Below are 11,527 nucleotides of genomic sequence, written 5' to 3'. Positions count from 1 at the left end.
TTTTAAAAGACTACATGCCCCAAAATGCAATTTCACCTCCCAAGGACTACCATTCCCAACATGCAGTGCAGCCAGGGTCAGTAAACGCTCGGTCTGCCTTTCTGTCACCTCAAGCGAAGGAAGGATATGGAAAGGCCCCAGAGGATATTTTTGGCAGGAGCGGTCACTAGCTAAATCCAGGCGAGGAAGGGGAGGAGCCTGAGCCGAGTCCCGCCCCTTCTCCAGTTAACCTGAGTGCTCCTCAGCTTGGCTGCTGAAGTTTTAAGAGCAGGGAGTAGCTGCACGCGCCAAACTTTCCCCCATGGTTTCGGTGACCAGGACAGTGTTTGGAGAGCTGCCCTCGGGGGGAGGGACAGTGGAGAAGTTCCAGCTGCAGTCAGACCTGCTGAAAGTGGACATCATCTCCTGGGGCTGCACCATCACAGCTCTGGAGGTCAAAGACAGGCAGGGGAAAGCCTCCGACGTGGTCCTCGGCTTCGCCGAGTTGGAAGGTGGGTTACACCCTGCCCCGGTTGCTGGGTGGCCAGGCCCACCCTTCACGCACCCCAACCTTTCGGGCCGCCTGCAGGGCGAGGGACTGAGGTCAAAGTCCCTGAGTGAGCTTGGGATCGTCTAACTTGGGAGTGCGTGGATCGGGCTAACAGGGCTGTGTGGCGATCCGAAGCATGGAAAAAAGAAATAAAAGGAAAAAAGAAAACTCAGAATGATTGCAAGTAGCTAAAGGACTTGGTTTCTTGGCTGCTGGTTATCCATTCAGGCTTTGCCTCAGTTAACGCAAAAAGTCAATTACTAGTAAGACAAAAATTCCAGCAGCCCTGGAGCGAACTTTGAACTGCAGGCAACACAACAGGGGGTGTGGCTCCTCCTTCTTCCTTTTATGCTTTTTTCAGAAGAAGGAAAAATCAAAGATTTGTGTCTCCTACTTCCTCTTTTCTTCATCAGATTCTCTTTGAGGACTGATTGTCCCAGAAATGCTCCATATTGCAAGCTGCGTGTAAGCTCAGCAGAGAGCTTGGCTGTTGGGGTTATAACGCCCCAGCCCCTGCTCCCACCCTTCTCCCTTGCTGCTCAATAAGCAAGTACTGAACTAAAGGGAGAAAACCAACTCTAACTAGATGGACTTTCATCGCTTTGGGGCTAAAGGGTAATTAGGATCATGTGTTGATTTGTGCATTTTGAAACTCCCATAAGTCAAAGAACTCATTCAACAACACAGACAAGCCCCCACCCCATCCCCTTCACAGAACTTGCAGTTTAGCTAAGGAGATGGTTTTTAACCTAAGTAACTTCACAAATATATAATTACAATTGCAGTTGGATTGCAGCATGAAAAAGTGTACATGGTGCTGTCTCTTGGCACTGCAGTGTAACCAAACAGAAAATGAGGTCTGAAATAAAATTGGGGAAGGAAAAGTGAGAACTAATAAGCTCTGCTGGGTGCTGGAGTGTGGACAAATTCTGCATGAGAATTTGAGGTTTGAGGTTTCCCTTTGGTGTGTCTTTCTATCTGTTTGGTTATTTAGATGTTTAACTTGGCTCATGGTTTGGGGTCAACAGGAAAACTCTTAAGAGTTTTGTCTTCCTCTTAGAAAAAAACTTTGCTCTCTGTTTCCTTAACAAAATTTATTGTAAGATCATTGCTGAAGGTCCTGTTGATTGCCTCTGCTTGTCTTCACCTGTCCTGGAGCCCCACAACTTGGTTTGGAGAAGCGGGTAGCTTCTGTAGTAGCAACTTAAGTGAGGAAGGTGGATGTGAGAAAAATCAGCTTCAATTCCCATCCTCTGTGTGTCCACACATCTTCAGAATTAGGAGGGCAAGAGGCAGGCAAGTGACCAAAGAGGATTCTCTGTAATCACTTTGCTGAGTCACTTGCCTCTGCGGATAGCATAACCCTTTTCTGGGATGCAATAGAATCACAAAAGATTACATCGTTTTGTTTAGTTGTTTTGGTCCTGGGCCTCACACATGCTAGACATGTGCTATACCACTGAGCTACATATCTGACCCTTCTTATTTTAATTTTGAGACAGTATCACCTTAAGTTGTCCAGGCCAGCCTCAAACTCTAATCCTCATGCCTCAGCCTCCCAAGTAGCTGGGATCACAGTTTACGCACCACACGCAGCTCAAAAAGTGTACTTGACTCATGCAAAATTGCTCAGGGGAGTCAAAGGAGAATTGGATATATAGCCTAGAATTCCAGATCCAGGGATAGAATTGGAGATAAAAAGATGTGGGCACCATCCCTATCACCATTCACAGAGGTACTATCCACCCCCTACAGACATACTGCACACCTCCCTCATTTCTTGCCATTTTTAGTTCTGAGATAGGAGTCACATGAATCTAAACGCACAAGGCATCTTTGGAATTCATATGGAATGTGAGCCGTGATGACATGTTCCGGATGACACGGCACCCAGGAAGCACCAGTTTCTTGTTAGGTGTGGAACTGCAGAGACATTCGCATAATCCTGTGTGAGACTGTAAACCTTGTGGGAGTCTCGGTGAAAGAACCATCCCCAAATGTTCTTAAAAGGGAGAAAACACATTAGCTTGCCTTAGACTAGTGTGATCTAGCCAGTATTTTGTTGCCCTCCTTAGTACCAACATATGTTGAGAATGTTCAATGGCATTTTCTCAGCAGAAGGCATCACAGCTTCACAGAATTCGAATTAGTGTTTCAAATATTCTTCTTGGTGCTGGTCCAAGATGGACATTCTCATTCTTGTGCTATGATTTTGATAATTTAACTATTTTAAAAGGAAAGAAAGCTATTTTCAAAAGAAGTTGAGGGGGAAACACCCTCAGAATATTTAATAATGCTTTCTGATATGTTCAGCCACCTTCTGGATTATCATAAATGGACCCCAGTTCCCTTTTTAAGGCCTTGTCTTTCAGTCTCTCCTGGATTCTTTTAATATTGCCAAAGATAAGACTTTACATATGTCATAACAGGAAGCATATTGCCTCAATCAGAAAAGTATGAAATGGCTCTCTGCTACTATTTTGGTTAATTCTAATCTATTAAAACCCATATTAGGAAACTACTAACCCCAACACAGTGATGCACTCCTGTAATCCCAGTTACTCGGGAGGCTAAGACAGAAGGATCTCAAGTTCAAGGCAGCCTGGGAAACTTAGTGAGACCCTGTCTCAAAATAAAAAGTAAAAAGGGGTTTGGGTGTAGTTTAGTGGTAGAGCACCCCTGGGTTCGATATCCAGTACCACGCTAAAAAGGAAGAAAGAAAACTAGCCATGATGGTTGTCCTTAAGAAAGGACCCTGGATAGTTGGAGTGCAGGGTGTAGGAAAGGACCTTCTATACATTCTTTTTAAATGTCTGATTATGTAAGTATATGTAAACATATAGGTAAATGATTTAAAGTAATAAGATTTGACAGGGCAAGGTATTGTCTTGACATTATCACATTCCAGAAGTGTTTTGTGTTACAAGAGAGAGCTAAGCATGGGTAATTTGATGAGACATGGTCCTTTTGTAACTGCCAGGTTGGATGTGAACACTCTCTGGTTTCCCAGATAGATTATATAAATGCTTGGATGACAGCCATAACCAGAGGTCAGAATGGCTCTATTTCTCCCTGGGAAAATGAGATTTTTTTTTTTCTTTTGAAGGATTCTAAGAGGTAAATTATACGATCTTTTAGGTATGGCCTAGGAAAAAAAATCAGTAATGCTTTTTTTGAGTTTTGCCTGCCATTTCTTATCTTTACAATTCTTTTTTTCTGCGTTCTACCTACAATCATTCAAAACCTGTTATGAGAATATTTGCTTATAAGCCACATGTATGAACAACTTCCCCATATAACACAGGAGATTCCTTCCTTTCCATTCCCCCCCAATTACTAACAAACACCCATCTGTTCCTGCCATGACAGCCATTATGGCACTTGCCCAGCACATGTGAAGCTGTGGGTTGGATCCCTAGCACCTCAAATAAATAAATAAACAAACAGTGTTTTTAGAAACCTGGGTTCAGCAGAGGAGGTGGGGGTAAAAGCAATCAGTTTCGAGGCTGCAGTTTAATATTGCAAATGCCTAAGAGTTATCTTTATGGCAGCATTGAGGATTCCTGGTTTAAATACCCACTTTGTCTCTTAAGGCTGTGTGACACCTTGGGCAAGTTTTTTTTTTTAACCTTTACAGGGTAGTACCTCCCCTGAAACAAATGGGTCATGATAATTCAGTGCACTATGATCTGTGGTATGTGTTTTAACCCATTCATTTTTTATCTTCTTTCCTTCCTTTGCCCCCAAATATCTTCCCTCATCTGACTAGAGCTTTCTACTTCACTTTGTTAAACCTGCAAAAAATGGTGTAGAGCTTCATCTGGGGCAGCCAAAGTCTTTAAAAAATACATAAAATGTCTGGGATAATTAGAATGTTTGTTGGTTAAAGTTCAGTTATTTTCCTCATCTGGACAAAGAACATTCAGGGAATAAATGTTTGGGGTTTTAAAAAAATAATTAAGTATATATACATTAATATATGTATGTATAAAAATTAAATTATATATTACTTAATATATAGACTATATATTATTTATTCTATAATATAATTATATAAATATATTATAAATATAGATTATTTACTATTACATGTTATGTTATAATATCTGCATATGTGTATATATAATAAATTTATATGCACATATATTCACATGATATATATGTGTGTGTGTATAGTAGATATAGATATAAACTTTTTTTTTTTTTTTTTCTGAAATGGGTTCTTATTATGTTGCCCAGGCTGACACTGAATTTGCGGTTCTCCTGACTCAGCCTCCTGAGTAGCTGGGATTATAGGTGTGTACCACCACGTGGGCTAAGTTTTGAGGGAGAGTAGTGAGTCATTTTATCTCATATGTTGGAGCATTCTGGTGAACTTTTGGGCTTTTTGAGACAGGTGTCATAGTTGGGAATCTCAGGACATCAGAGGAGTGGAAAGGGCCATATACCATGGTTAAGCATTTATTGATTTATTCTGGACAGTGCCTTGCCCAGGAAAAGGGGAAAACTTCCCCAGTCTTCTTTCTCCCAGCTCAGGAGTTGATTTGATTAAATCAACATTCATGGCTTGACCTAGGAACTTTTAATTTTTCACATAAAACAGTATCTTCTTCAATGCAAAATATATTTTTAGTCATGCCCTATTCTACATTTTGAAATTGTCACTTTCCATAAAACTTATTTGATATGAAAGCTTAAATACATTTGAAAATAGTATGAAATTTATTTGTTCAGTTAAGGTTTTATCAGAGACAGCTTGGAAGAGTGGTCTCTCTGTCCTCATGGATTAATTCTTAAAAACTACCAATCTAAACCAAGGAACTGGCAGGTACTTTTCATCTCCACAGGCCATTGAACTGTTGCCAGGAGTCATGGCTTCTGAAGGAATTCTTGCCAGCCCGTGTGGCAGGAGCTTTGCTGTCAGATCGTCTCCACAGCCTAGTACACCTCTTAGCAGAGGATGGGGGCTCTGGGTACACTTGTGGAAAAAATTCAAGATAGGACTGAAAAATAGCTACAGATAGTTTTTTTAGACAGTCGGCTTTTCTTTACATTTTTAAACTTTATTGGGCTCAGAAAGCCCAAAGCCATGTCTCTGGAAGCAACCTCAAAGCAAGGTTTCTCTCTGGCCTTCTCCTTCCCTCCTGTCAATCACCCCTCCTTCTCCCCTGAGGCATGCCATAGAAACTAGAATTGCCCTTCCCCAAGGTAGACCATAGAAACTAGAACCCCCTTTCCCCAAAGTCATCATAAAACCTAGAAATATTTCTCTAACCTGCCTACACACACTTTCTCTCTAAGAGTTGGCCATAAAAAAGTTCTCCGACCTTTTGTTCAATTGCAGATTGTAGGACCCCTGTTCAGAAAGGGTCTTGCCTCATAACTGAGAGGAGGGAATGCTACCCAGACAGGCCACAAGGAATCTGAACTGACAGACCTTGCAGGGTTTTCCCCTCAGTCTGTCACTATTTTCAGATTATACCCTTTTTGTACATTTCTATTTCTATAGTGGCTGTCTATGCTTCATCTCTCCTAAGAATAAAAATGGTTAGTTCACCGTACATCTCTGAGTCTTCAATCTGAAGGCTCCCGTGTCACATAAAACCATAATCAAATAAATTTGTATGCTTTTCTCTCACCAACCTGTCTTTTGTTATAGGGGTATCAGCAATGACCCCTTATGATGGGCAGGAAAGGGATTATCCCCTTTTCTGTCTGAAGAGAAGATAAAATGAAACCAAGAAGAGGTTGTTTGGCCCTTTGGGACTCTTTTTGTTTAACCACTGTTAAAGGGTTCTAAAGCTGCATCTTCAGAAGGAGGAAGGTGGGGAGAGAGGTGGGAACTGATGGGGTGATGGACCCCAGTAGCGGGGATGCCTAGTGCTTGCTGATCCAGTTGGCCCTCCATATCTATGAATTTGTACCCGTGGATTCAACCAAACACAAATCAAAAATATTTGGGAGAAAAATTGCAATAATCATAAATGTGTTTAGACTTTTTTTTTTTGTCATTCCCTAGAGTACAAAAACTATTTACATAGCATTTACATTGTTTTAGGGATTATGTATAACCTAGAGATGATTTAAAGTATGTGGGAGGAGCTGGGTGCAGTAGCACACACCTGTAATCCCAGATACTCAGGAGACTGAGGCAGGAGAATTGCAAGTTGGAGGCCAGCCTCTGCAAATTAGTGAGAACGTGTCTAAATAGTCTAAAAATAAAAATTAACGGGTTGGGGATGTCACTCAGTGGTAGAGCACCCTGTGTTCTTTCCCAGTACTGAGGAAAGAAGAAAGAAAGAGGATGTGCATAGGTTTTATGCAAATGCTACCCCATTTTATATGAGGGATTGAGCATTCATAGATTTTGGTATTGTGTTTGGGGGGTCCTAGAATGAAGTCCACAAGGATACCAAGGGACCACTGGTAGGTAATGCTTAAGAGTATGAATTCAGGAGCCAGACTACTTGGATTCAAGTCTTGGTTCCTCTGCTAACTAGTGTTTGGGAGCAAGTTACTAAGCTTTTCTGTCCTCAGTTTCCACATCAGTAAAATGGGGATAATAATAGTATCTACTTAAGAGACATGTTCTGAAGATGAAATGAATTAAATGTAGAGCCCAGAGAAAGTGTCTGGGACTTAGAAAGTACGAGGTGTCAGCTGTTATAATAGTTCGTGGGCACGATTCTGAGGCACCATTAGGAAGGAACCAGGACCCAGAAGAGAATGATCTATGTGTGCCCAACCAGTTGCATCATGGGGACTGTGACCTGTAGCCAGCCAAACTGATTCAGGGTCTGTATCCCTAGAGCCCCTCCAGCTGTGGAAAAACTAGTTCATATGTTTGAATTGCATTCTCTGCTAATCCCAACTAGATATGGAGAATGGAGTACCACAGGAAAGGGGAATGGAGTCCAGAGTGCATCTGAGTGGAAAATAGAATAGAATCTACCTACAGAAACAAACTGTCTCCAAACCTTAATCCCTTCCATTATAAGCTAGCCCAGAAGAACTTAAAGAGAAGGAAAGTACAGGAATATGCTCTTGTTTAAAGTTGTAACTACAACCATGGCAAATTGCTTTTTATAACCTCCCCATACACAAAAGAAAAAGCCCCACAACATTTTATTCTAATCAGTATCCCCCGAGCAATGGAAAGGAATATGATAGATACAGAGTGGTGACATGGAGAGCCCTTAAGACATTTGATAAATGAAAAGTTGCAGAACAATGCGTATAACTCAATTATATCTGTATAGAATATGTATGTGTTTGTGTTCTTGCGTGTATGCTTATGTGTAATTAATTCAATTAGAAAACATTCCAAACTGTTAACAGTGATTGCCATTAAAGGAAGAGAGAGGTGAATAAAGGCTTTTAAAATGTATGACTGTGTTAAGGTTGCCAGATTTAGCCAATGAAAATACAGGGAGTCTGGTTTAAATTTCAGGTAAACAACTTATACTGTCTCATCTGTAATAATACCATGAACATATTTAAACACTATTAAATAAATATTCATTTTTTTATCTGAAATTCAAATTTAACTGGGCATCCTGTCTTTCCTCTGGCAATATCTGTATCCTTGGGTATTACTTAACTCTCATTAAAGATATTTTCATGTACTAATTATATGATTTTACAGAAACATAAAAAGAGAAAGAGGAGTTGAATAGTTTTCTCCGAAGACTACACAAAAGTATAATTTTTAGTTAAGAAAATTGACTGATTTAGAAAATAGCAGATTATAAAGCAGCATTACACTAAGATCCCAGTTTATAAAAAGAAAAAAAAAAACGCATATGCACACTACACTGAAAGACAGAAGGATATCAATAAGAATATTAACAGTGGTTCTCTCTAGTGATGAGATTAAGGAGGATTTAAATTTCTTCTTTGTGTGGTATAAAATTCTTTGAAACTGTTTGTAATCAATATGAATTACTTCCTGAACAGGAAAATGTCAGGTATAAAAAAAAGACCATTTTTCTGTGCTTTCACAAGGAGTCTGATATGGCCAACTTGTAGGTAGTTGTGGCTTCCCCAAGAAGAAAGTGATAGGCCTCAGTGTGCACCTCCTCTTCTGTTTGAAGTTTTAAAAACACTGTCATCCCTGTCCTTGCAGGGTACCTCCAAAAGCAGCCCTACTTTGGAGCAGTGGTCGGAAGGGTGGCCAACCGAATTGCCAAAGGAGCATTCACCTTGGGTGGGAAGGAGTATCACCTGGCCATTAACAACGGGCCCAACAGTCTGCATGGAGGACTCAGAGGATTTGATAAGGTGAGTCCAGGGCATGTGGCAGAGTCCTTTCTTGGTCCACTTCCCAAAGTACCCACAAGCATGTCTTCTGTTGCCAAGCAGAATCCTAGGCCCTGGGACACGTGTGTGGTAAAACAATCCAGGAAAAAGGCTGCTCCCAGGGCTTGGGGCAGCAGATGAATGGCCACATCCAGGACCTGTCCTTCTCTAGTTCTTCTGACTCTCATAAGCAGGGATCCCCGAGTGAAAGGACCACGACCCCTGACTTAGGAAAGATAGGGAACGACTTTCTCATAGTGTTGCAATCAGAGAGTCAGGTTGAAGAAACGTGGGTTAATGATAACTACCTACCCCCTACGCATAGGTCTTCGCGTCCATTGTCTCTGACTTTTACTGGAGTCCCATATTATCACCCAAATGAGAAATCTGAGACTGTGAAAGGCACGTGATTCCTAAGGGGGCAGCCAGGGCTGCCTGGCTATACACCCTCATTGCTGTACTGCAGCTGCTGGTGTCCTCCATGGCACCCCGGGCGCCACCTCCCTGTTCCTCTCAGTCGCACCCTCCCCGTGCGTCGTGGCACCACACCCAGGCCTACCCTTCCACTGAAGTGCTTTGTGCCTCAAAATTACCACAGGTTCTCTCCAGTTCCCCCTTTCTAAATAAAGACTCCATTCCCTACATAAAAACTCCAATCCTTGGAAAACAAGATCAGGAAAGCAAATGAATTAAGCCACTCCCTGCAATCAGAGTTTCTGGCCTCCTGCTTCAGAGCCTGTGGGCGTTTGTCTGTTTTAAATTATACCACACAGGTTATTTGCCAGAGTGGAGATAGAGAAAATAGGAAGGGAGATGTGTAGTAACTAAAGGCCATAATTTCTTTTTTTTCTGCCTCTGACCACCTCCTCTCCTGTTGAAGGAAGTTCTTGCTCTCGGTTTTCCCCCCTCTCACCAGCTTCCTCTCTTAGCCAAGAACCAGACCGTCCCATTGGTTCCCCTTTCTTCAGTGATGGACTCCTCACACTAGGGAGAGCAAAGGGCAGAGGGTAGAGATCTTCTAGAACATGCCAGGTCCATGGGCAAACCCTGTCTAGAAGAAGGTGGACCTAGTTCTGAGACAGGGCTCTTGAGAGGAGCCTCAGAAAAGCATTTTGCTCTTCTCCTTCTCTTCTACTGTGGTGTTCTCTGCAGTATTGCTTCATGTGTACTGCCTTTATTAACACAGCAAAATAGTAAGTATACCTATCTATCTTACTCCATTTTCTGTTGCTATGACTAAATACATAGACTGGGTCATTTATAAAGACAAAGATTTTTTTCCCCTCACAGTCTGGAAACTGGAGAGTCCAAGAGTGTGGTGCTGGCCTCTAGTGAGGGCCTTCTTGCTTCATCTTAATATGAAAAAGGGCCTCTCGTGGCAAGACAGAGCAAGGTTGGGTCTTTCTTCCTCTTCAAACAAAACCAGTGCCATTGCGTATTGCCTCTCTCATGACCTCCTCTAATCCTAACTACCTGCCAAAGCCTGCATCTCCAAATATCATTACCATGAATTTGGGAATTATGTTTTCAACACATGAACTTTTGGAGGACACATTCAAATATCCCCCAGTGCAGTGGTCCCCTTTTGTGAACCAGGGTGTATTCCAGGCTGGGAATTCCTGAGGTTCACAGACTAATGAGGCAGATGGACCCTTACATAAATAACTGTTAACAGGTGAGCTTCAACAAGCACCATAACATAGATGCTAATGGTGTATTACAGGGGCTGAGTATGCACAAAGGAAAAGTATTGAAGAGGGAGAGACTTGAACAGCTTTTGAAGAACAGGTAGCATTTCGTTCAGTCTGTGGGTATTCGAGAGAATGTCTATGCCGGGGCCCAGAGATGGATGGGGAAAGATGAGTATTCTTAAGGAGCCACTGAAAGTTTTTGAGCAATAAGTTTTGATACAGTATCATTAGCAGGATCAGATGGACTTTATTTTAAGTTATATTGGATCTCAACAATTACTGAATGAATAATTGAGGTTGGGGGTATTTTCTGTTTAGATCAGCACAATTTCCTGAAAGATGAAAATTAAATAACCTGACAGGATTTGAAATAGTATAAGAAAGTCTGAAGATTTAAAGTTTCTGGAGACTTAGAAACTATAAGGTCAAGGAAATTCTTCCATGAATAGGAATTACACGTAACTGATATTTGTTTACACAAAAATCTTTCCATTGTGTCCTTTCCCTAGAGGAGAAAATCTGGGTATCAAGTTAAGAACATTTTATTTCCAGTATTTAATTCCTTGAATTTTCCATTTGGGGAATTCTTTTTTCTTTTTCTTTTTTTTTAATTGCACATATAACAGCTTCCTATTTTAAGTGTCTTAAAAGTTCAATATTTCTGGGAGATAATTAGTATATAAATTAAGTTTTTTACTAAGCTCAGTGAATTTGTGTCAGATGCCAGCTGTTTTCATTGTAGATGAAGGTAGAGACGTCCATCCCTGCTGGGCTCCCTTTCCTGGCAAACAGAACATCTGTGAGAGCCAGACCCAGTCAAGAGTGAGTGGGCAGAGTCTGGGCTGATAGGCCATTCCTTTAATTCAGAAGATTATTATCTTTTAACTGTATTTTCAATGAGAGTTTGACTTTATCTCTTCTATTGAAAATGGAGATTTGAACAAAACTGTTCACTGAAACTAAGATGTGAAATCATGTAGATAGCCAGACCTGAGTTTGAATCCTAACT

At 41.3% G+C, this 11,527-nt stretch overlaps 1 protein-coding gene across 1 annotated transcript in view; it reads left to right on the top strand.

Moving 5' to 3' along the window:
• Nucleotides 1-207: 207 nt before the first annotated feature.
• GALM (galactose mutarotase) overlaps nt 208-11,527 on the top strand; it is a 55,452-nt gene continuing 44,132 nt past the window's right edge. The window contains exons 1-2 of the mRNA XM_079111130.1: nt 208-491; nt 8,655-8,809. Of these exons, the coding sequence (XP_078967256.1) occupies nt 302-491; nt 8,655-8,809 (345 nt within the window). The 5' untranslated portion in view covers nt 208-301. The remainder of the gene's footprint in view (nt 492-8,654; nt 8,810-11,527) is intronic.

Source organism: Sciurus vulgaris (genome assembly GCF_902686455.1).
Source record: "Sciurus vulgaris genome assembly, chromosome: 14".
NCBI lineage: Eukaryota > Metazoa > Chordata > Mammalia > Rodentia > Sciuridae > Sciurus > Sciurus vulgaris.
The sequence above is the reverse complement of the archived record's forward strand: the minus strand, read 5'-3'. Positions and strand labels throughout refer to the sequence as shown.